This window comes from Hemicordylus capensis, chromosome 1 (assembly GCF_027244095.1).
Source record: "Hemicordylus capensis ecotype Gifberg chromosome 1, rHemCap1.1.pri, whole genome shotgun sequence".
NCBI lineage: Eukaryota > Metazoa > Chordata > Lepidosauria > Squamata > Cordylidae > Hemicordylus > Hemicordylus capensis.
The window spans coordinates 247,800,774-247,827,128 of NC_069657.1; the positions used below are offsets into that span (position 1 = coordinate 247,800,774).

At 41.6% G+C, this 26,355-nt stretch overlaps 1 protein-coding gene across 1 annotated transcript in view; it reads left to right on the forward strand.

Annotated features, from left to right (window-relative positions):
- Window positions 1-9,138: 9,138 nt before the first annotated feature.
- The window catches only part of PKHD1 (PKHD1 ciliary IPT domain containing fibrocystin/polyductin), a 436,391-nt gene continuing 419,174 nt past the window's right edge, over window positions 9,139-26,355 (forward strand). Inside the window, exons 1-4 of the mRNA XM_053273219.1 lie at window positions 9,139-9,170; window positions 18,635-18,709; window positions 23,638-23,702; window positions 26,057-26,096. Of these exons, the coding sequence (XP_053129194.1) occupies window positions 9,154-9,170; window positions 18,635-18,709; window positions 23,638-23,702; window positions 26,057-26,096 (197 nt within the window). The 5' untranslated portion in view covers window positions 9,139-9,153. The remainder of the gene's footprint in view (window positions 9,171-18,634; window positions 18,710-23,637; window positions 23,703-26,056; window positions 26,097-26,355) is intronic.

Below are 26,355 nucleotides of genomic sequence, written 5' to 3' on the forward strand. Positions count from 1 at the left end.
GTGGATGCACCAGTGTGGTTTAGCAGTTTGAAAGTTCAACTACGACTCGGGAAACCCAAGATCAAATTCCTACTTAGCAATAAAACTCACTGGTTGACTGCACTAATCACTTCTCTCCCAGCCTAAACTACCTCACGGGGTTGTTGTGAGATAAACATAACTATTCACCACCTTAGGCTTCTTGGAGCAAGTGTGGGATATAAACATAAATAAATAAATAAATAAATAAATCTGAGACCATGAATTATTGCACAGGACTTCTTGCATACCATTAGAGCTGGAATGAGGACAGTGGGCGTAAATATAAGTTCTTTAGAGCTTATTGCAAGTATCTTATTTGAAATCCTAGCTTAAAATGCTGGTTTCGGTTACTTTGTCTCTCAGTTGTAAAAGAAGAGGAAATAATTATCCTTCATTCACCTCTTACTTAAAGAGATGGAACAGAATTCTTCCTTCCTTTCTGAATTGGTTGTGAATGTATTCATTTTCATCTGACAGAGACTTTCATGAGAAAAGCTGGATGAAAAATGTGGATGAGAAAAGATGTTATAAATGCAACATTAATCTGCATTAGAGGATAGTTTTGGTTCCACCAAATGCCAAGCAGGAAGTCAGTATTTAAAATGTTAGGAACAATGATTAACAAGTGCGGCACAAACCTGTGCCCCGGAGAGAAAAATGTGTAAGCTTAAAGATTAGATTTCTGGATAATTATTACTAACTTAAACTTTGGCCTAGTGTACTTTGGTGGTAATTTTTAGCTATTTCCCACACTGGGTTTTTTCACCCCAAGGTGAAAAACATCACTTCACCTTTTTCTGGCAGAGTTCCCCCCCACTTTTCCTTTTAAGGCTCACACAAGGGATAGAAATTCTACAGATGAAAATTTCCCTACCATTGCATCTCTATGTGAGGAAAAGCTTTACTGGTTCAAGGTTTGCCAGCAAAATGGTGGCAATTCTATATCATTTCCTGAATTGCAAAATAGTAGCGGTGAGGCACTAGGGGTGGGGGTGGGGGGGAGGCAGGTTGTAAATTCAGAAGACCCAGGTTATCTTGGCACAGAACAGAGGTTAATAGTCCTAATCCCATCTATTTCACTGGTGGACCAGGTTCCATTGGGGGTGTGTGATTGTGCCTGGGATTTATGCTGTACCTTTAAGATCCCTGTTGAAGTAGGAGATGATGCAGACATGTCTTCCTTGACCCATTCCTCTTCCCCCACAGTCACCTGCGGTTCTGTACCCCTGGAATCTTTTTTTGTTACAGAAGGCTAAGAGCAGTGAGAATGACAGGACGGGGGGTGGGGGAGGAAACTGAGTCTGTGTCTATTGTGTATCTTGCTTCATATAGAGGCTGTTCTCACTGGCTCGGACTGGGCTAGGGCAGCTAATCCTGTGCTTGGCTACCCTGGGAAACGCCGTGAGCCAACCAGCTCCCCATGGCATCTCAGCAGCAAACCTGCCTAGGAAGCTTGCCTCTTAAACAAAGTTGAGGGTGTGAGTGCTCCCTTAATCCTGTTTACCTGACCGTGTGTCAATGCCAGCTGCTTTCAGCCGGCACTGAAACACTGATGGGTGCCTGCCCATCTCTGGGGAGATCCCCACTGGTGTGGTGTATTGTGGGATTTCTGGGGCCCCTGTGCCAGGGGCAGGGGCGGAGCATCTGGGTGCACAGTCCATGTGCCTAGCACCAACAGGATGATCGTCGGCAGGGGAGAGAGGTAAGCTTTCCAAGGCTCACTCTTGATCATGAGAAAGGCCCCACAGTGTTAATCTTCACATTGCTGCAAGAAAACCTCTATGACTGCTTGCTTGCTATTTTTTGCCCTTATTTTATTTCAAGGCCCTCACAATGGGAAGGACTTTACCAACTCCAGTTCATTTGGAATGGACAGATGATAAACAACATGAGTGAGCTGCGCTGTGATAACTGCACGTTCCGGGTATGTACAAGTGGGCTCAAGAGTGGCTATAGTCCTATGCCCAGGTTATATAACATGGGAGCACTGATGCAATGTTAGATGGATTATTCTGAAGCTGGAAATAGATAGATAGATAGATATGTTGATATTCAGATAGCTTGTTTTTAATAGAGCTCAGCCCTGGGATATGTGCTTCCAAGCATATGCAGTGTTCCTCTCTGACCACTGAGCAATCACTGAAGTCACAACATCAGTTGTCATGTCCAGAATGTTCACCACTGCTTACTTCATCAGGCAAGTGAGATCCCTCACGTTGGGATTGTTTCAGATAGTTATTCTACAACACATTTTACTACACACCTGCACTGAAATGTGGCAAAATTTTCCTTATCACTAGGCAGAATGATACAAATGATCATATTCCAAAGGCGCTAAAGACTGATAGTTTTGATTCCAAGTGCTGAGCAGTAAGTCAGCATTTTAAATGTAGTTAATAGCGTTGGATTTAAAAGAGAATTTTAGGGGACCTCCTAAGGAGAACTACTGGAGGGTCTTCTCAGGGATTTTTCCATATCCTTGTTTGTTTGCCTGTATCATCCCACCAAATGGTAAAGTGAAACTCTGCCATTTTGCAGACACCGTTCCATGGATGAAAGTTTGGTAGAATGGCTTAATGGCATGGGTTCTGCAATACAGCTTCTTAATGGAATTGCATCAAGGCCAGTGAGATATGTATGGCCCAGGGAGAGTGTATGTGTGTTTAGATTCAGAATAGAGAATAGGAATCATTGAAAAGAACCCTCAGCTGTCTCAGCTTGTCAACCAGCCTGAAATGTTCACACTGTGTACTAGTGCACATTAGGGTTTTCTGCAGCACTGAGCAAGAGGAGTCCCATGTATTGGCAAATTGCACATTAAAGGTAAGATGTTGTTTGGTACTTCAACTAGCTTAGAGAGCTGATGATAAATCACCAGGGGATGCAGTTAATGAGACACATTCCAAGTGAAATAAAACACACACTGCATCTTTGTTTTGGGGCACTGGAACCGGTGAGCCATGTGCATTAAAAATTAATTTCCCCTCTCCATGGTAGACTGCAGAAATGTAGAAAGCTGCTGGCTGTGACAAGTTTGGAGAAACGTGCAGAAGGTATTCCAGCCAGCTGGCGGCCACTGCCTTCCTCTCTCTGTGCCTCTTCATCCTCCTCCTTCCCACAGCTCATGCCTAGTAGCGTCATAAGAGGCTGACCTCACTTCCCTTAAGATCAGCATGAAGGGAAGAAGAGTCATCAATTATTGAGATTGCTTCATCCCCTCTTAGCAGGAGAAGTGCAAGAAACAGTCTGTACAAAAAAGGAGGGGTGGTGGTTTTTGTGTGTGTTAGATCATGGAAGCTCCTTGAAAACCAACAATATGAAGATTATTTTAAAATATGCACTGCAAAGGCTCACAACCCTGTGTGTGTGTGTGTGCAGCCTTGAAAAGTACAGCTATGTGACAGAGAAGTTCTGTTAGTTTGTGGCCCTCTTTGTATGCTTGTAGCGCAACAGCTGTAGAATTTCTCCCGGCTGTGTAGAGCCTGCTATATAGAGAGGAGGCTCTTCTTCATGTCAGGGATAAGAGATTATTTCTTGCTGTTGGAAGTTCTCAAAGATCAGAAAGCTATGGTCTGTGGGTCTCTCTAGTCTCAAAGAGTTTACATTTAATCTGTCCTTGAAAGCTGGAATATAAAGCTGCTGGCAAATCTTTGGAGAGCATGGAGAACAATGTGCTACAGCTGTCCTATATTATTAACATGCAAACCGGGCCAAAGACATGACAGGTGATTGATATGGCCAGGATTGAGCCCTACCCAAACATGTACATGGGACTTCGTATGCTAGAAATGAAGCATACTAGAAAATCTGCCAGATTTTCAGACCTTAACTTCTTACATTTCTAGCATTTTTCTAGTTTCACATTTGAGATGTGGATGTGAAGGGTATTTTAAATTTTAAACTTTGTACCTAAGATTTCTAACAAAATTATTTCTAGGCAATAATTTGTAGTGTCGACTAGCTATCCTCAAGTCATCTAGAACTGAAAACAAAACCAACAGTATCACCTGCTAGGAATGTTAGGGGAAAAATGGCACTAGGAATAATATAAATGTTTGCCAGGAAATTTGAATCTGAAGATTACACCTGAAACTTTCCTCCAAAATTAGTTTCGGCTGCATTGCATAGTTTGTATTAATAAAAAGCTAAAAAGCTGAATTGTGAGACAGTATAAATCATTAAACAGATTTGAATATATTTGCTTATTTTGCATAATTTTGTTGCACTTCTCAGGGGTGTAGCCACCAGTGACTGAGCGGATTTGAAGAACCCGCTCCAGTGACCAGTGCCAGGCGAGGTGCTCCTTTCCCTGCCTGGAAAGGCAGAGAGACACATTGCCAGTCAAACTGGGAACCCAGTGCTGGCTGAAGCATCTCACAAACAGCTGTTTGGCTCCGTTTCTACATTTGGCCATACCCCTGCATCTGACGTCAGACACAGGGGTGTGACTAGGGCGTTGGGGTGGCTTCAGGGGTGTGGCAGCCTGGGTTCTTCGGACCCATTTTGTCAATGGGTTTGATTGAATGGGTCAGGACAGAGTGCTATTAAGTAGTTAAATTATTATTAAATTTGTTGTACATCGCCTAGAGCCTTTGGATGGGGCAGTTTATAAATGTTAATAATAATAATAATAATAATAATAATAAAATCACCAGCAGCCAATTACAAAAAGCAACATTACTGGGAACAGCCTATATTCTGCGACGGTATCTATAATAATAACAGCGACAACAACATTGACAATAAAATTCAGCCATCCCAGGTCCTTGGGAAGGACTCGATGTCTGGATAAAACAAACCAGTCAATAACACCTGTCTGACTGTGTAAACAAGAAATAATAAAATGAAGATGTAAAAATATTATGGGACTTCCGACTACAAACAAACATCTGCCACACAATACACCAGATATAACTGTAGTCGAGAAGAAAGAAAAACAAGTCAAAATAATCGACATAGCAATACCAGGGGATAGCAGAATTGAAGAAAAAGAAATAGAAAAAAAATCACCAAATACAAAGATCTACAAATTGAAATTGAAAGGCTGTGGCAGAAAAAGACCAAAATAATCCCAGTGGTAATTGGCACCCTGGGTGCAGTTCCAAAAGACCTTGAAGAGCACCTCAACACCATAGGGGTCACAGAAATCACCATCAGCCAATTACAAAAAGCAGCTTTACTGGGAACAGCCTATATTCTGCGACGATATCTATAACAACAGCAACATTGACAATAAAATTCTAGCATCCCAGGTTCTTGGGAAGGACTCGATGTCTGGATAAAACAAAACAGTCAATAACACCTGTCTGACTGTGTAAAATAATAATAATTATTATAATTATAATGGTCTGTTGGTCTGTGAGCACGTAGACAAGAATGCAGTGATTCCACTGAGCCATAGTTCTTCCCCAAGAAGTGAGCAGGATTTTGTCAAGAACAAGTCATACCACACTAATCTTACCTTCCCTTTTGACACAGTTACTAGTTTAGTAGATTATGAGAATGCTATGGACACATAGAGGCTGTTCTCATGTGCAGCCTAACCCAGGCTAGGAACCCTCAGCCTGCGTTAGGCTGCATGTAACAACCATTAGGATTAGGCCTGATCCCAATGGGCCAGTGTTACCTAGCCAGGTTTTTAGCCTGGTGGCTAGCTGCGGTTAAGGGAGCAAGTGGTCCCATTTCCTAGAGGACTTGCTCATGTGAGGGGGCCCAGGCTGCGAGCCAGGCTGCAAAAGTCCTTCTGCTGTGAATGAAGAAGAAGGCTTTGTGAAAAATTATTTTATATGAAAAATACTCCTTTTTTTTAAACAGTTCTCCAGTGCCCACACACCTGTGCTATATCATGTTAACCCATCATGTGGAGTCCCAGGTAAGGAACTGGCTTGCAAATGGAAACCGTATTAAACTAACTTTGTCTCGATGCTATTTTATAACTGATATAAAGGTAAGATTAATTTTCTTGAGGAGGACAAATGTTTTTCTGCATTTTATTTCAGTTCATTATGACCATTTCCATACCTGTTTTTTGGACATTATTTTTAAATTAGCAAAAGCCAAGATAGTCATCATTCCAAAATTAAATCTTTGAGCTTTTTCAGAGAAATCCACATTTGTGAATTATGGTAATTTAAGGTAGTAATATTAAGAACCAGCTTTCCATATTCAATACTGTTCTACCTGTTTTTAAAAATATAAAGAGCATAGTTGCACAACAAACCTTGACATGGCGTAAGACATCCACAGTGGTTGTTACTAGGATGAGCACAAAATGGATTTTGTGTTCTGTTTCGAGCTCAAAACAACACAAATGGCCAAAATGTTCAGTTGAAACCGTGGTCAAGTCAGCTGTTTTGATGGAACAACTTGAAATGTTTCGAGTGTTCTGGCCATAGGGAACAATGGGGAAATCCCATGGGGGTTTTGGGGAAAGGTTAAGAATATGTCAAAAATTGCCCACTTACCCATTTCTTTTGTGGGTTGGGTGGTAGATAGCACCCATCATGCCCTACCACACAACCCACTTTGGTGTCCATAGGAGCTAAACATGGGTAACAATGGAGTGTTATGAGTTCCCCATTGTTCCCTATGACCAGAACAAGTTGCACTCAGAGTGCACTGCACACAGGTTTTGCACTGCAATTTGTAATGCAGTTTACAACCCTGCCTTGAAAAACACTGCAGAAGCAAACAGTAAAAGGGAATCTCTTCCTTCTAATATACATTTCAAACACAGTCCAAAAATGGCCAAAAAAGAATCACTGACCCAGAATTCACTGCCAGCCAGTGCCTCCACTGCAGTAATACCATTGGCACAAGTTGCTCTATCATGCACAATTATGACTCCTTACATTACTTCCTAGCATTGCGACAGCTGACACAACAGCACCTTTACTTAGCAGCAAGCATAGCCATAAGCAAAACCAGAGCAACTTCAGCCACATTTTGACAGAGTATACCTTGTAATATAGATCACAGAGCAGACGCACAAGTTAGTCTCAAGGTCAGACATGGAGCTCATCACAGCAACCACCAAGAAATATCACACACAGAGAGACACAGCTGCCACTGTCCATTTCTTGCCACAAGACTATCTCACAAACAAACCAAATCACAACTCAAGGAAGGTCTTAGGCAGGCACCCAATTTCTGCCTTAGTTAATCTGAGATCCAGCAAAACCACCAGATCATTACAGCAGCAATAGCACAGCATATTATGCTCAGTGTTGAGAAAACCACAAAATCAAACCTACCTTCCTCCTCTCCAGATGTATCCTCTTCAAGAGAAGCATAAGGGCTTTCTTTGCGTCGCAGTCCCTTTGAATACATTTTGAAATGTTCTCCTTTTGTGTGTCCCCCTTCCCCGAACCCCCCCCAATGGGAGCACAGTTGCCCATGAGAACATTTGATTTGTATGATAACAAGCCAACCAAGAAGCAAGGAGATCACAACCCAATCAGAAGCCAGTGCCAGAAAACCAATCAGCAAGGGAAAAACAGCCCTCCAAAATGGCTTTCAGAATGTTGAAGTGTGTCAATCAAAATGGGGGTTCTTCTGCTCCAAGCTTGAAACAAGCCCTTTATTTAAAGGGTGTTCTGTTTTGAGCTCGAAACTCTAGAAACAGCCCATATCAAGTCAAAATGGTCTGTTTTGTCAAAATGTTTCACCGGTGAATGTTCTGCAATCTGCACATCTCTATTTGTTACTGTGAATTTCTCCTGAAGCCCTGTTCTTTTTCTTAATCTTCTGAAGAAAATAATATTTTTTTAAAAGTCTGCTGTAATAAGAGGGTTAATGGAAGTATATTAGAAACATCACTCTAAGAAGAGCTAGAAGATATCTGCATAAACAGAAATATACTTGATTTGTAACATCAAAATGACATTAGTAGGTTGTGCAGGTACAACTCAACCATGACCTGCACCAATTTACATTTCTCTCCCTTTAATGTTTTAATGTAAACAGGTACGTCATAAAAGAGGTACCAAATTTACTTTGGCTTCCCTTAACACTAGAAGTGATGATTCATTTTGCAAATCCTGATCTTTTAACCAATGTTTCACTTAAAAATAATAATCTGATTTTGTACACATCAAGTCAAGTCAAGTCAAGTTGTGCTGTCAAGTTGTTGTGGACTCCTGGCGACCACAGAGCCTTGTGGTTTTCCTTGGTAGAATACAGGAGGAGTTTACCATTGCCATATCCCGCGCAGTGTGAGATAATGCCTTTCAGCATCTTCCTATATCACTGCTATCACTGCTGCCCTATATAGGTGTCTCCCATAGTCCGGGAAACACACCAGTGGGGATTGAAACCAGCAACCTCTTGCTCCCTAGGCAAGTTACTTCGCCACTGTGCCAACTAACTCACTAAAATTCATAAATCACAGTTATCTCAATTTTATTTTAAATCAATATTCAATAATGTTTTTCAGGGCATTGATAGCACTGGGCCATCTGCACATGTGCTCTGGATCAGTTCCTTAGTGTCCCGGTCCTCCATGCTGCCTGACATTGGTGGATGCATTGGTGATTATTAGCTTCAAAAACTGGAGTACAGCTCTGGATTCCTTTAGGGAGCATGAAAAGTTGTAATTATCTTAATGGGAAGTCTATGGATCTGAGATCTTTTTAAGTACCTAGCAATGCCCCTGAATGTTTCTCCAATGAGGAAGCTGTCAGAGCATTAATAGAATGTTATTGAGAACTGCCTTAGAGCCAGTCTCCTATCTGTGATTCAGTTCAGACATAGCACCAAAACATGGCCTGGCGTTACATCAAGGAGCAAACATCATGGAACAAACCTTGGGTTCAGATTCCCTTTCCCCCCTGCCCCCCAACTCTTGGGCTCTGACAATCCCTTCAGTTAATTCCTAGTTTGCCTCCTAGTTTGTCCCACCTAGTTCAATGCTGGCTTGCCTTATGTTTAAAGTTATTGCAGAGAACTTGTTTTATTGTCCTGAAGTTGCCCTGAAGAAATCAAAGTACTAGAATTCAGATTTCACTCAGCCTTCACACATTTTCTCATTTTTTCCTTTTCAAAGAACCCTCTCCTCTGTTTTTTCCACCAGGAAATTTAATACACATCTATGGTCTTATCCTGGCCCCCAAATATGAAACCTATAATTTTAACATGGACTTTATTGATGCGTAAGTATGTTTGTCTTCTTGAGCTGATCTATGCAATTATATCTTTCTGCATTTAGAGTAGTCAATTGATATTGTGATTTTGTACCCTTTGTCCTCACCTTCTACTTATGAACAGTACATACATCACCTTTGTCACCACAGGGGCTGGGATGGTCAAGCATCTATCCCAAGAACAGACTTGCTCACCATTAATCTCTCCTTTCCAGAGGGCAATGACAGAAGCAATTCCAAACTATGCTGTTTATCTTGGCTGCTGTGTTTGAAATGGTTGATGAGCAAGGGGTTATCAGTTTCTTGGTTGATAACCTGTTTAGTACAAACCAGTTCAGGCACTGCTTGCAAGGATTCTGGAGGAAGTGGAAGGTTCTAAGTGGTGTACGATACACACCGTGTATCAAGAAAAGGAGTGTAGCACTTTCTCATAAGCCTCTTGGTAGGTTCTGCCTGAGGAGACAGGGAGAGAAAGAAGTACAGTGGGGGAAATAAGTATTTGATCCCCTGCTGATTTTGTCCGTTTGCCCTCTGACACAGAAATGACCAGGCTGTAATTGGAATGGTAGTTTTATCGTAGCTGTGAGAGACAGAATAACAACAAACAAACCCTCAAAAGCCCAGTGCCCAAAAGTCAGCGATGGATTTGCATTGTAGTGAGGGAAATAAGTATTCGATCCCTTCACAAAAGATGTCTTAGTACTTGGTGGCAAAACCCTTGTTGGCAATCACAGAGGTCAGACGTTTCTTGTAGTTGGCCACCAGGTTTGCACACAACCCAGGAGGGATGTTGTCCCACTCCTCTTTGCAGATCCTCTCCAAGTCAGAAAGGTTTCGAGGCTGATGTTTGGCAACCCGAACCTTCAGCTCCCTCCACAGATTTCCTATGGGATTAAGGTCTGGAGACTGGCTGGGCCACTCCAGGACCTTCATGTGCTTCTTCTTCAGCCACTCCTTTGTTGCCTTGGCTGTGTGTTTTGGGTCATTGTCATGCTGGAATCCCCATCCACAACCCATTCTCAATGCCCTGGCTGAGGGAAGGAGGTGCTCACCCAAGATCTGACGGTACATGGTCCCGTCCATCGTCCCTTCGATGCAGTGAAGGTGTCCTGTCCCCTTAGCAGAAAAACACCCCCAAAGCATAATGTGTACACCTCCATGTTTGACGGTGGGGATGGTGTTCTTGGGCTCATAGGCAGCATTCCTCCTCCTCCACACACGGCGAGTTGAGTTGATGCCAAAGTGCTCGATTTTGGTCTCATCTGACCACAACACTTTCGCCCAGTTCTCCTCTGGATCATTCAGATGTGCATTGGCAAACTGCAGACGGGCCTGTACAAGTGCTGCCTTGAGCAGGGGGACCTTGTGGGCACTGCAAGATTTCAGTCCTTCACGGCATAGTGTGTTACCAATTGTTTTCTTGGTGACTATGGTTCCAGCTGCCCTGAGATCAGTTCCCCCCATGTAGTTCTGGGCTGTTTTGTCACCGTTCTCATGATCATTGCAACTCCACGAGGTGAGATCTTGTATGGAGCCCCAGACCGAGGGAGATTGACAGTTGTTTTGTGTTTCTTCCATTTGCGAGTTATCGTGCCAACTGTAGTCACCTTCTCACCAAGCTGCTTGGCAATAGTCTTGTAGCCCAGTCCAGCCTTGTGCAGGTCTACAACCTTGTCCCTGACATCCTTCGACAGTTCTTTGGTCTTGGGCATGGTGGTGAGTTTGGAAGCTGAGTGATTGCTTGCTTCTATGGACAGGTGTCTTTTATACAGGTACTGTAACAAGCTGGGATTAGGAGCACTCCCTTACAGAGGGTGTTCCTCATCTCAGCTCGTTACCTGCATATAGTGAAAAGACACCTGGGAGCCTGAAATCTTGCTGGTTGATAGGAGGTCGAATACTTATTTCCCTCACTACAATGCAAATCCATCGCTGACTTTTGGGCACTGGGCTTTTGAGGGTTTGTTTGTTGTTATTCTGTCTCTCACAGCTACAATAAACCTACCATTCCAATTATAGCCTGGTCATTTCTGTGTCAGAGGGCAAACGGACAAAATCAGCAGGGGATCAAATACTTATTTCCCTCACTGTATGGCTGAATTTGATTCAACAGAAAAGACTAAGAATGGTAGATGAAAAAACCTCAGTGGTTACCAAGGCAATAAGACCCCCAAACTAAGGGCTAGTTCTCAAGTCAAAATACATGTGATGCTAGATCTGTTACTGACCTCCCAAAGTTTTCTTCATAGGCAGAGGCGTATCTAGGGAAAATAGCGCCTAGGGCAAGCACTGAAATTGCTCCCCCTGTCCAAACATCTGACACCCATCTTTCAGATAACTTTAACATAATATCAGCTGAAAAATACAAGTCAAGCTCGTTAATCTTTTAATATTTCAAAAACTATTTAGCAGTGGACATAACCAGACCAAAAAACGCTGGAAAACGACAAATTTCAGTATGTTATATCTGTTGTATTGTGTGGCAGATGTTTGACTGTTTGTGGTTGGAAGTCCCATAATATTTTTGCATCTTCATTTTCTACAACTTTTTCAATTTTATGGTCCCACCAATTCTTGACTAAGGGAACCTTGTATTTTTTGCAGATGTTCCAGTGTACCATCCCTGCTACCTTGTCCTGCCTTTGTTTGTAGTCAGTCTGTGCAATCTTTTTACAACAGCTGATTAGGTGGTCCACTGTTTCATCTGCTTCTTTACAAAGGCGGCAGTTGCTGTTTGTGGTTGATTTTTCGACTTTTGCTCTTATTGCATTTGTTCTTAGTGCCTGTTCTTGTGCAGCCAGTATTAAACCCTCAGTTTCGTTCTTCAGGTTGCCATTCTTAAGCCATTGCCAGGTCTTGGTGATGTCTGATTTTCCACTTATATTGTGCAAATATTGACCATGCAGTGGCTTATTTCTCCATTTTTCTGCTCGGTTCTTGACTTGTTCTTTCTTGTAGGCCTGCTTTGTTTCATTGGTGTTGAATAGTTTCTCATTATTGAACATTTGAAGTGCATCTTCTTCACTGTCTTTGATATATTCTTCAAGGCCTCTTTTCTCCTCCTCTACTGTTTGATGGACTTGCAGCATTCCTCTTTCACCTGAGCTGTGAGGGAGGTATAGCCTATCTACATCACTGTGGGGGTGTAGAGCATGATTGGTGGTCATTATTTTCCTGGTCTTATAATCTAGCGTCTCTAGCTCTGCCTGGGTCCAGTCTATTGTTCCTGCAGAGTGTCTGATAACAGGTATAGCCCAGGTGTTTATGGCTTGTATGGTGTTCCTACCATTGAGTTTGGACTTTAGGATTTTTCTAACTCTCCTTTTAACTTCAGTGTGTGTGATGTTATCAGCCTGGAGAATGCCCAAGTATTTGTAATGTTCTTTCTCTTCCAGGTTCTTGATGTTGCTTCCTTTGGGTAGTTCTATTTCTTCTGTTTTTGTTATTTTTCCTCTGTTCATTATTAATGCAGCACACTTGTCTAGTCCAAACTCCATTGCTATCTCGCTACTGAATATACAGACAGTGTTTAGCAGTGATTTGATTTCTGACTGGGACTTTCCATACAACTTCAGATCGTCCATGTACAGCAGATGGTTGATTATACTTGATGTTTTAGATGTTTGGAATCCGAGGCCTGTTTTGTTTAGTATTTGTGAAAGTGGAGTCATGGCGATTACAAACAACAGAGGGGATAGTGAGTCCCCTTGGAAAATACCTCTTCTAATGCTAAACTGTCCAAGTGTCTCACCATTGATTGTTAACTGTGTACTCTACATGCTCATTGCTTTTAAAAATAAATATCTGAATGTTTTTGCTGATACCAGTTGTTTCTAAACATTTTAGTATTCATGTGTGAGGCAATGAGTCGAAGGCCTTCTTGTAGTCAATCCATGCAACACTTAGATTTGTTTTTCTTCTCTTGCAATTTTCTAAAATCATTTTGTCAATCAGCAGCTGGTCTTTTGTGCCTCTGGTGTTCGGGCAATTTCCTTTCTGTTCAACTGGAAGCTGCTTATTAGTTAATAAGTATTGCATCACTTCATCTGCTATTATTCCAGTTAATAATTTGAACATGGTTGGCAGACAGGTTATCGGTCTATAATTCCTTGGAACTGCACCTTTTGCTGGGTCTTTCATGATGAGATGAGTTTTCCCAGTTGTTAGCCATTGTTCAATATCACCTCCTTGCAAAATGTGATTGGACTGTTTTGAAAGTTGTTTATGGAGGCTTGTTAGGTGTTTAAGCCAAAAGCCATGCAATTCATCGTCGCCTGGTGCAGTCCAATTTTTAATCTGTTTTGTTCTTTCACTTATTAATTCTGGTGTTATTATTAGATCTTGCATTTGTTGGTTACATTTTTCGACCTCTTTCACCCAGCCTGCTTTTTTATTATAATCTATTGGATTGTCCCATAATTTTCCCCAGAATTGCACTGTTTCTTCTTTCTTTGGTGTTTCTACGTTTCTTGCAGTTTCTCCTTCTATGCTATGATAGAAACGTCTCTGATTCGACTGAAATTGGAGAGCCTGCCTGTGTTTTGTAATTCTAGCTTCGTATCTGCTAATCTTCTTTGACACTGCAGTTATTTGCTGCTTTCTTATTTCCAGGACTTCGCTAATTTTCCTTGAATCTAGGTGGTATTTTGGTTTTTTCATTCTTCAGCTTCTTGTCTTTCATATCTTTCAATTTATTAGCATCCGATCTAAGCCTGGCAATTTTATTTTCTAATCTAATCTTCCATTTAGGTGATGTACTACATTCTTTTTTTACAGGTCCACTGAACTTATATCTGAGCTCTGGTGTTGTTATTGTTGCTGCACTGTACATTAGTTGGTTTGTTTCTTGCAAATGATTGGTTGTTATTTCTGCAAGTGCAGCATTGACATCTTTTAATGCCTGAGCAAGTTGTTTTTTGGCAACTGTTTTTAGAGCTGGAAGTCGAACCCTGGTGGTTGTTTGGTTCATGTGCTCAGTTATTTTTTGCTTTAGTTCTTGTTGCTTTTCTGTTAAACGGCATTCAGGTTTTTGAGGTGAAGGCAAAGGGGAGGTTGCCTGGTTTTGATTTTGAAACAGTTCAGCAACAGTGGCATCCTCTATTCCCAACACCTCCTCCACCTGCGCCTGAGCAACTTCTTCAGTTGGCGGTAATTCTTCTTCCATATCTTGAGCCTGTGTTGCTCTTTGCAATTCTTCCAGCTCGTCTGTGAATACTTTATTTCTTATTATGAATCTTCTCTGGTCTGCTAGCCTTTGTTCTGTTATTTCTGTATCTGGATGCTTCTCTTTCCAAATTTGGTACATTCTTTTTTATGTACATTAATAATAATAATAATAATAATAATAATAATAATAATAATAATATCTGGATATTATTAGTATCTGGATGCTTCTCTTTCCAAATTTGGTACATTCTTTTAAATGTACATTATTATTATTATTATTATTATTAGATTTATATCCTGCTCTTCCTCCCTAACACTAACCCTGTGAAGTAGGTTAGGCTGAGAAAACTGTGTTACTGCTTGGAATATACTCTAGTATTTCAGAAAGACAGTTAAAATGAGAGATAGAGAGCAAGAAACTCCCAGTGGGCCTTAATACTAAGGATTTCACACTGATTCAAAGACAAACTCACCATTAATAGCCATCACATTTAACTCACTTATCACAAGAAGCAAAGTAAGAACAAATGAATGTAATCCTAGCACATAAGCTTCAGCTCAGTATTCACAAGTCCTGATTCTCTGTACATAGTGCCAAACTGAATATGTGTACAGTGACTTATATTATATTAAATTAAAAAAACAGTTTTTACCTGCAGCCCCTTCAGATGGCTTCCTAAAGGCCTTGGGGGGGTCTGCAAAGGTTTCCCCTCCCCCCGCTGGCCTCTAGTGCCTCACAGGGACCATTTGAGCATGTGCGGTGGCCATTTTTTAAAAAAAAACTTTTAAAAAATGGCCACTGAAAACAAAATGGCCACCACGCATGCTCAAATGGCCTCTGTGGGGCTTGGCATGGCCTAGGGCCTCACAGAGGCCATTTGAGCATGTGCGGTGGCCATTTTCTTTTCCGCGGCCATTAAACATTAATTTTAAAAAATGGCACCTCTCTACTAGTGGCGCCCAGGGCAAGTGCCCTGCCTGCCCCACCATAGATACGCCCCTGTTCATAGGGAAATGCAGACTTGGGCAGGGGGAGGGGGCGGGGCTGTGAATTCAATCACGCCAGTGGTGCTGAGGAAGAGAGGTGCTTAACCCTTTCCATGCAGGTCATTTTTGTGACCAGAATCACCTTCTTTTCCAGCTGCTTTCCCACTTGTGGGAGAAAGAATATAGAAACATAGGAACATAGGAAGCTGCCATATACTGAGTCAGACCATTGTTCTATCTAGCTCAGTATTGTTTATACAGACTGGCAGCGGCTTCTCCAAGATTTCAGGCATGAGTCTCTCTCAGCTCTATCTTGGAGATGCTGCCAGGGAGGGAACCTGGAAACTTCTGCTCTTCCCAGAGCGGCTCCATCTCCTAAGAGGAATATCTTACAGTGCTCACACATCAAGTGCCTGTGGGTGCTTGTAATTTTCTGCACAAGGGGGCAATCATCTAATTTTCTGCACGAAGGGGAGGAAAGTTTTCATTTCAGAAACAGCCTGTGAAGAAAGGGTCAAATTCCTCCTCTCCCAGTTCTGCTCCTGCAATCAAGTACACAGCCTTCTAAGGCTAGCCTGCATCCCCTAAAAAGGGGGGGGGGGGGCTGGGAAATCAATCACTCTCCGAGTGTTGTATAAAGTTTAGGCCTCACTATGGTGGCAAAGCTGTATCTGGGCTGTACCACTTCAAAATGCAGGTTGGAGATCATGACTGAATGCTTTCCCAAAAAATATGAACAAACATAAAGAAAATTATCATGTCAGGGAGAAAATTAGGGTTTTTACCTGACATCTAATTTTATTTAAATGGTGTGTTTTTTGTTTTTTGTTGGCGGAACATTCAATCATGTGAATCATTCTGCAGTCTGAATGGAAATGGCATAAGATTATCAACTCAGAACTAGGCCGGCCTCAGAGTCCAGGGCCTATTTGCAGCTACAGTTCAAGATTCCTTCCTCTGGTTTCAGTTTCCATCCCTGGGAGACCTTCCTGCCTTCTAGGCCAGGAGATGCTGGAGTTCCCCTCTGTGAGCCAATTCAGGGCTTCCAAAGGGTTGAATGCTGGGCTGAGAAGTAAATGTGCTCCACTAAGAGCCAGATCGCACATTCTGTTTACCATGCAATTTGGCCCTTGTGTACTTGCTGTTTCTAAGTGAAGTAACAGCCATAGGGCCTCTCATCAGGATCAGAACTACAGTGTGTGATGGTGGGTGCTTTAACCTTTCGCTGCCACCTTAGTCCTCATCTGGATTGGCTCCCTGATGGTTACTAATTGCTCCAGGAGGGAAGCTCCCCTTGGTGCCAGAGATTAAATCCTCCCTACCCCCCTCACTGCAATCTTGATCCTGATTGGGACCCTTACGATTGCTATTCTACTTGTCTGGCACACAATGGCCAAACCACATGTTTATTGTAACATGTAGCTTGGTCCTAAGAGTTGCTTAATTTCCATCTATTAACTTTTTCTCTCCCTCTGTTGCCCCACAACAAATGGTCTTTTACTTAAAGGAAAGCATGTAGGAAAAGCAAGGGGTTAGTAGGGAGGTGCCACTATCCCCATCTTGTCCTGAGCTTCAATATTGCCCTGGCAGTGTTGAAGTGGAGATGTTTGATGCTGGAGGACTAAGGGGAAATGTGGGTAGATGGGGGCTAAATATCATCTGGATGACCCAACAAGATTTTCGGAGGGGGGTCTGCTCCATGTGCTGACAATGACGTGTCTCCATGTGCTCAGTTGTCATGCATATGGGACAGGGCCTTATCAGTCATTGCTCCAGGCTTTGGAGTGCTCCATCAGTAGTCATCCACTCCTCAGTCTCCATTACAGCTTTTAGAAAGCATCTCTGACAGCTTTTAAAAAGTCTTTAAAGAAATGTGTTTTTAAATTCTTCACCCAGGCTTTTAATTAATGTTGTTTTAATGGTTTTAATGCTGTCTTAAAATATTATTTTTAAAATATTAAATTGTTGTAATTTGTGTGTCCCCCCCCCCCTAATTTTTGTCTTAACAAATGTTTTACTTTGTTTTTATTCTGTTGTAAACCACCCAGAGATGTAAGTTTTGGGCTGTATAAAAATGTTTTAATAAATAAATAAATAAGTAAAAATGTGGCTCTTTACTCAGGTTTTTATATGAGAGCTGTTTCTTTGCTCTTTCTGCACACTGTTTCTTTGCTGTACACACACACACACACACACACACACACACACACACACACACACACACTTACTTTTTAAGTAGAGTTGTATTATCTTTATATTTAAATTTAATATTTCTACTTTTAAAATTGTTTAATACATTTGTATTGCTTTTAATTATTTTGTAAACTGCCATGGGGTTATTTTAATGAAAGGCTATAGATAGATAGATAGATAGATAGTCAACCATAAACAAACAAACAAATAAATTTTGCGGGAAAACCCTCTGGAACCTTGCCCTCTTGTTTAATTCAGAACCTTGCGTCCATCCTTCCATCAAGATTTGACAGAGAATGGGGTGTCTTACTGAACCAAAGAGGATTAGGCAAACTTCCTGCAATAGAATTCGTTGCCTGAAAGAATTGAGTCAAATACAACGAGGATGTGTGTGTGTGTGTGTGTGTGTGTGTGTGTGTGCTCAAAAAGGCTTTTTATTCATGATCATGAAGGCAGAGTACAAGTCAAAAAAGTCTGTCAAGCACTTTGTACCCAACATACGCCGTTGACAGTTTATATAGATTAAAAAAGCAAGCAAATCAGTAAATCCTACAATACATGTCTTTGTGCATAAACAGATGTTTTCATGAAGTGCCAATTTAGCCTTGGACATGAGCTACTGTTTGGCCTATCCACCCTCCCTACTCCTTATCTTCTGGTCCCAGTTATGTTTCTTTCTCTGCTGAGTGGAGAATTTGTCTCAAGACCTTGGCAACGTACAGTATCTTTCGTCTGGATCTGGTATTTGCTACCTCTTCACACTCTTAAACAATCTGGTTCAGGCCTACTAGCCTTACATTCTGTTTAGAAGCCTGAACCAAACTTTTATACACCTATTTGTAGGCCTGGATTAAACATTTCTATAATTGAGACTATAGAATTTATTTACTGATTCTATGATGCGGAAGTTTAAACAGATACTCTAACTTACTATTTTAGTACTTTTTGGTGTGTGAGTGAATTTGTAAGTGCCCTAACTCTTCCCTTAGCTGAAGTTTTCTTCTTCTTAGCACTTCAAAGATATGTGTTGGATTTGAATTTGCAATGGGGATAGAAGTGACCTCTGGATTTGTATTGTCCTGACTTGCCCTAATATTGTTTATGTTTCCTTTTAATGCCCCTGCCAGGCCTATTATCCTCGAGGCAGAAAAAGATGGGTGGATAACCATTTGTTCTCTTGCCAGTAAGCAGATGCACAGCATGTAAGTTCCTTCTTGTAGCTCTGAGTGCATTACATTTTAAGTTGCTTTAAGAATTCACAGACAAAGCAGCATACTTTGAGCTGGTGGCTGACATTCTGACTAATGAAATGCCAGTGCTTCTAATGAAATGCTGTTACTTTATATGTGTTACTGCTGCTTTCCCGACTGGAAGCAGCACTCACATGGAGAGAATTGCATAGTCCTCAGCACCCATTTCTGAGTCAAAGGGTGTGCTTCCAGGGGTGGGGGAGATAAATGTAAAACCACCCCCCTGCACAACTAGCGGAGTGCTTCTAGTTTGCAGTGCAGAAGTTTCGTTAGGATATCAGCTAGGATAAAATAGGGAGCATTGGAACTATAGTAGTAACGTTAATGTCAATTAAAGATAACTTCTAGACTTTCTATCTCAACCATCTTGAACATTATTAAGTTATTACCCGGGTCCCAGTTTCATGGGTGTGTATTTGCATTCTGTATCTGTACACACACACACACACACACACACACACACACCACATGGAATGCCCCTCTACATAGCACACGTGCATATGCCACACACACACACACACACACACACACACACACACACACACACACACAGAGTTTTTGCTGGTTCAACATATCTCCTTCTCTGCTGAAGCCCTTCCTACCCTTCTGTGATGTCTTGAGTGTTTGGATGTCCTTGGGAGAATAGCTGTTGTCCTTAGTGTCTGATCATAGAATAATCCCCACACAATGAAATCTGTGTCCAGTTTCTTATCAAGCCATCTCTCTAGCTGCTACTTGATCATAAGACCTCTGTTCTGAAATCAGTGAAGCTGTCCTGTTAGGCATTTTAATAAATTAATTATTTAAAAGTTCCAAGACTGGACCATGTATTCTCTAACTTGAAAACAGCAACAGGCTCAGTATTAACCTTTTTAGCCTGAACTTTAATCTTTTCTGACCATGCTCTCTGACAACATGACTTGGAGTTGATTCAGTGACTGCATTTGCGGTTACCCTCTTTGATCCATGATGATTTCCTTCCACTCCCTCTTCATGGATAAAAAATCAGGGCAGAGAGATGAAGGAATCTGAATGTTCTGTTAGGCGCCCAGTTCCTGTGATAGGATACTACTGCAAATACTACAAAAATACAAAAAGAGACCCCCTCCCCCTCACATGGTAATCTTTACCCATCTTTGTGCAGATCAGTATTTGCTGGCATAGTTCATGCATGAAGCTATTGTATTCATATACTCATGTGCACGCATAGAACATATTATAGGTAATATAACACTGACAGTCTAGCATGCGGTGTGAAATGGCAATCATAATACATTAGCACAAAAGGACACCTATGGAATGACAATCCTGTTACAAAATATTATTTATTTGTCTATATGCTATTTCTGAACATGGTCAGTCCTCATGTGGGTGATGGAAGGCAAAAAACTGGAGGTTTGACAAAAATAATGGGGGAGGCCAAACTAACATCTCCAGTGAATTCTTAGCCATTCCTTGCTGAGCACTGTTATATGAGAGATTGCATCTGACTGAGCATGTTCAGTTATTTTCTGCCTCCACGGTGATTGTTAGGTTTTTAGCTCAGCTTGGGAAGTCACTCAGCAAGTGATGGGCAATCCGGTTTTATTCAGAATGGACTTCGCTAATATGAATAGTTTCCCAAAACCCTGAGAATAACTCATACTGTTTGAGCTTTTTCAGAAATTTGGACCTGTCATATTTATGATGACATCATTTGGACAACAAACATCTCTTCTCAACACTTGTGTGAGCCCCTGAGCCCTGCCTTGCCTTCCCCTATAATCTACCTCGCTGTACAGCATCATCATCATGAGAAGCTCTGACAAGAGGCCTCTCTGCAAGATCTCAGTTACTCCCTGGCATCCGGAATGCCCAGAACCCCAGGACAATTATTTTGTGGATGCCTGACATACCTACTAATATTTGGGTACCCTGTAAAACTATTTCTGGCACCTGACACCTGGGACCCTGCCATTTCAGCACTGCAAATGCCAGGAAGGAATGGAGGCATTGAGGAGTGTCTTCCTTCAATGCCTCCATTCTTCCCTGCCATAGGGGCTGCTGGGTGGCATGTTGCAGCTCCGAACAACGTTCAGGTGCTGCGGTGGCAGGAGTGAGCACTGAATTAATTGACTCTTAAAGGTGCCTCCCGCCGTCCCCCCTGGAGGTATGTTCATGGGCTGCCACTGATTCTGAATAGAGGTGACCCAGTGTTTCAACTAAACAAGCTGAGTGTTCCAGCTTCAAAATATTTTGTTTCAAAGATAGTGAGGGCAGCACTGGGGGGAGGGGGGCAGTGAGAGTTACCTTTAACATTAAATTAATCAAAGCTCTTACCAGTGGTACCTCTGGCATTGCAAACTGTGATGGTAGTGGCGCTCTGGCTTGCACCTTGCATGGCTGTGAATCTCCAGAGCTCACCACCATTGAGATGAGCTGCCACCACTGCATGGAATGCTGCTGTGAACTCCGCCACCATGGAGATGGGATGCCACTGTGAGCTCCGGAGACACGCTGCCACTGCTGTGCAGGATGCCGTCCAGAGTGCTGCCGCTGCTTGCAGTGCCAGTGGTACTGCTGGTAAGAGCTTTGATTAATTTAATGTTAAAGGTCCCTCTCACTTTCCCCCAGTGCCGCCCTCACTATCTTAATTTTTTTTTAAAGCTGGAACACTTAGAACATTCCAAATAAACAGTCTTGTTCCATTTCAAGCTGAGAACAGGACCCTCTTTTTAGGTATGTTCTGTTCGGAGCTTGGAACACTCAAAACAGTCCATTTTGAGTCTGAACATTCTGAGCTCAGAATGTTCTGCACATCCCTAATTCTGAACTGAACTTTGGTGCAATTTGGGCTCACCTCATAATGAATTTGAGGGTGGGACTCTTAGGTTTGGCATTCCAAATTTCCCAGTTTTGAAATGCAGCACCATCATTACATCCAGCCTTTCCTTTCCTATCTGTCCTGCCTCTGTTCCAGCCACTGATAGGTGGAGGGTGGGGGAAAGAAGGCCACGGGGGAGCAGGAGAAGAAGGTGAGGAGAGGGGTTGGGTAAATTCCTATGTGCCTCTGTGTGTGTTTGTGTGTGTGTGCTCATGCATGAGGGTTGTGCAGATGTGTATGTATGTGAATGAGGAGAACAGAACATCAACGTGTCCTGCCGCCTTCACTAATGCTGCTGTATAATGCATATTGCCTATGCATATGTACATATGAAAAGAAACAAACATAAAAGATGAGGATGTCCCTCATAACCAGTAATTCAAACGCTGAAATACACTGGATATAACAACCAATTTATTTAGTTCAGTCTTTATTGCATTTTTGGACTTCCTGATCTGTTTGTTATTTCACAATATAAAATTAACTGGCAGTTTTTCATTTAGACATTTTGTGACTTTGTAATGTAGGATTTAAAAAACAAAACACAATGATTATGTACATCAGGTCTTTATATATCATAAAAATTGATGTTCTCACTTTATTCACTTAGACGATTAATTCCACTTCTTGTCTCTGGTATTTTTCACCTTTCAGGTTACAAATCATGTGACTTTGTGTGTGTATGTGAGAGCAGGTGACAGCATGGAATAACCTCTTTTCCAAAGGAGAAGAGGTTATTCCCTTAGCACTAAAGCTGTTCATTGCCAAACTACTGACCCAACTTCTGTACGGTGCACAACTGGGCCCCTATTCCAGCTACAGATCACTGGAGATTGTTCAATATAATTTCATAAGAGCTGTATTCAGGGCCCCCAGATATATTTCTAAAGCTGCACTAAGGTTAGAAATGGGCTTTCAGAGGGTGGAATCCAAAGCGTGGATTCTAATTTCCAACTATTGGCTCCAGATCAATTTTTCCCCTCTGGGGCTGATTCCACTTGTACTGGCCAATACCTTTCAATCTTCCTGGATACAAGCACTGCTGGCAAAACTCTCAGCACTTGGCTTCTCTTTAGAATTTCTGTCATTATTAGGATATAATCAAGCCAAGAAGATCCTCAAACCAAGGATCTTGGACACTGAGCACCAACATGACCTAGTTGTCATCCTGCAGACCACAAGAGGGCACCTTGGTGATCTCAGCTGGGAATCAGCTAGTTATTTATTGTACTCTCTCCATCCAACCATCAGAGAGTGTTCCTCAGAGCAAGATATGACACCTTACCATCAGCAGTTTTTTATGGGAAATTTCTGAAAATTCCCTTGGCCAGTAGGATCTGCCCTTATGGTTTGGGTGAAGTTGAATCTGCCCACCACGAGTTGCTATATTGTTCTTTTTATATTGACAGTCGACGTAGTCTTATTACCCCCTTGTTATTACATTACTCTGGCTGAACTGATGAATTTTATGTAACACTTCTCCTTGTAGACAAGAAATCTTCTATCACACACAAGGTTGCTAAATTTTGTGCAGCCATTGTTAAGATCCATCAACAATTAACTCCTAACCTTTAGTTCTTACCATAAAACATTTACTTTGTTGGTGTATTGTATAATAGATTTCTTATCTGAACATTGTATAATTTGTTGTGTTTACATCTGATCTATGATCGTAATAAAACTATTCATTCATTCATTCATTCATTCATTCATTCGCTCACACATTCTCACTTTCAAAAAATATTTGCAAAACATTTCATCTACTACATCCCACCTACAATAACCTTCACTAACAGGACCAACATGCAGCAATATATATGTGAGGGTCCTGAACTGGGGTGCTGAACACTCTTGACTCTTCCTTGAATTCCCTGTAATGGGAATGACTCAATTTTTCTACAGGTTAAAACTTTGAACAAGGAATAATATCTGTTCTGTCCCACCGCTCCCCTGTTTCCTTTTAACCTTTGTATTGAATCATCATGACTTTCTGTATTTTCTTTTGCTTTGTTTGCAGATATCCCATTCAAACAGAGCATGGCTTGGGAACTGTAAAGTGCCGGGTGGAAGGCAACTATATTGGTTAGTGAAAAATGTTGTATAATATAGTATATTGGTGGTCCAGTTTCATTTTGTAACAATAAAGGCATCAAAGCTTACAACATTGTCCTCAATTAGTGTGTAGGCATTCTATTTGCAAAGAGTGAACTACGTACAACTTTATTTCCTTTTTATAGTTGCTACTGGTATCTTTGTTTGCAGCTCATACTTTTAGTTAATATGATACATCAGCTGGGTGCTTTCCACATTACACGCTGCAACAGTTTCTCAACATATCCGCTAAGTGTGCTTCTGTACTGCCTGTGATCCGACCTCACTTGCAGAAAAGGGCCGTCCATATTTCTGATGCCCTAATTCAGATTTTATTGCTATGCTGCAGCACTATAACATTGCATCTGCATGGCAGGAAAGTAGCAGCATTTTTCCATTGTAGGAGGGTTGCAACGATGTAAGTGGTGTGATGTCAACGGTTCATTGTGTGTGTGTGTGTGGTGGTGGTGATCTGTCCATATCGCTCCTTCCTGTTTCAATTTTATTTGTCTCTTTATTTCATCTTCCCCCACTTTTTCTTATTTTTACACTGTGGGGAGGAGTAGTAGTGGAAGGCAAAGCCTTAAGAGCCAAGAGGCTCTGCCTGGGCTTGCTTTGCTCACCACTTTTTGGGGGCAAAGCAAGGGGGACAGCTGCCTTGATTCCCCCATCATAATTTGACTCTCATGTTCAAAATCCACCCGATTCCCAACTCCTCTGATGTCTATCTATTATTTCTTGTTTACACAGTCAGACAGGTGTTATTGACTGGTTTGTTTTATCCAGACATTGAGTCCTTCCCAAGGACCTGGGATGGCTGAATTTTATTGTCAGTTGTTATAGATATCGTTGCAGAATATAGGCTGTTCCCAGTAAAGCTGCTTTTTGTAATTGGCTGATGGTGATTTCTGTGGCCCCTATGGTGTTGAGGTGCTCTTCAAGGTCTTTTGGAACTGCACCCAGGGCGCCAATGACCACTGGGATTATTTTGGTCTTTTTCTGCCACAGCCTTTCAATTTCAATTTGTAGATCTTTGTATTTGGTGATTTTTTCTATTTCTTTTTCTTCAATTCTGCTATCCCCTGGTATTGCTATGTCGATTATTTTGACTTGTTTTTCTTTCTTCTCGACTACAGTTCTATCTGGTGTATTGTGTGGCAGATGTTTGTCTGTTTGTAGTCGGAAGTCCCATAATATTTTTACATCTTATTTATTTATTCAATTTCTATACCGCCCTTCCAAAAATGGCTCAGGGTGGTTTACACAGAGAAATAACAAACAAATAAGATGGAACCCTGTCCCCAAAGAGCTCACAATCTAAAAAGAAACATCAGATAGACACCAGCAACAGTCACTGGAGGTACTGTGCTGGGGGTGGATAGGGCCAGTTACTCTCCCCTTGCTAAATAAAGAGAATCACCATGTTAAAAGTTGCCTCTTTGCCAAGTTAGCAGGGGTAACGTGGGGCAACTCAGTAACTTGGGGTATCTAGGGGCCCTCTCTGCCACCACCCCCAGGATTGCTTGTGCAAGGGTGCAACACTGCAAGTAAATTTTTGTTTTTGAATGGTGCTTTCCCTGATGGCTTTTAAAAAAATCATGTCACCCCCCTGCCTCCTCCATGACCCTATTGGCCCAAAATGGGGCAGAAGGAGGGAGCAGATAACGCAGTTCAAGGAGAATATGGACACCCTCCCAACCTGGAAACCACGTTGCAGTGGACAGCAATATGATTGGCCAATAGCCTACCATGAAGCACTGAACAACCCTTTACTCACAGTTTGAAACTGTTGTACCATTCCATTGGACCTTGCAACGCTTCTACCAGCGCAAAGCTTGTAATCTGGAAAACACCCTCTAAATTATATATGTGAAATCTTCAAATCTCAAGGTTGAGGTCAAATCTTACCTCAGCTGTGAATTCATTAGATGTCCTTAGGCAAGCCACTGTCTTAGCTGCACTTTGTGATATTCTACAGGGTGTTGAGCATAGCAACAGAGTGTGGGTAATTTTCAATGAAGATTTTGCAAACCAGAAAAAGAAACCCTCTTTTAATTATTCCTTGAGGTGGTAGGGTGGTGGTGGTCCCAAGAAGGCTGAAAGTGTTTGCTTTTCAGTAAATCACATTTGTCTTTTTATAATTTGATTATTTACAGCTGAACGTCTGCACTTACTCCATTGAAAACCTTTAATATATATATTAGAGAAAACCTTGTTTGAGGTGATAGAAAACTATCCAACTCACTGGATTGGAAAGGACTAGAAGTGGGAAAGGACAGCATTAGTGAATTCTGTACCTGAACTGATTCAAAACTGAGCAATAACTGTGTTTTCTCTTCTGACAGGATCACATAATGTTAGCTTTTCCATGTCTAATAAAGGAAAGTAAGTAAGGGACATGGATTTCTTCATTGGGTTAATTGTTTTACTTTCATGTTGTATTTCTGAATACATTATCTTCTTTCATAGAAGTAATTATAAACAGACTTATGCCTTGTGCTTTGCTTTGAACGGAATGGATTTAGTAATGTAATACAGAGGTTGAGTGATGGATTCATGCAGCTTGTAGCTGAGGACTTCTACACACAGAAGGCTTTACCACAGGTTTACTGGGAGGCTTTACTGCAAACTCAAAGTTGTCCCC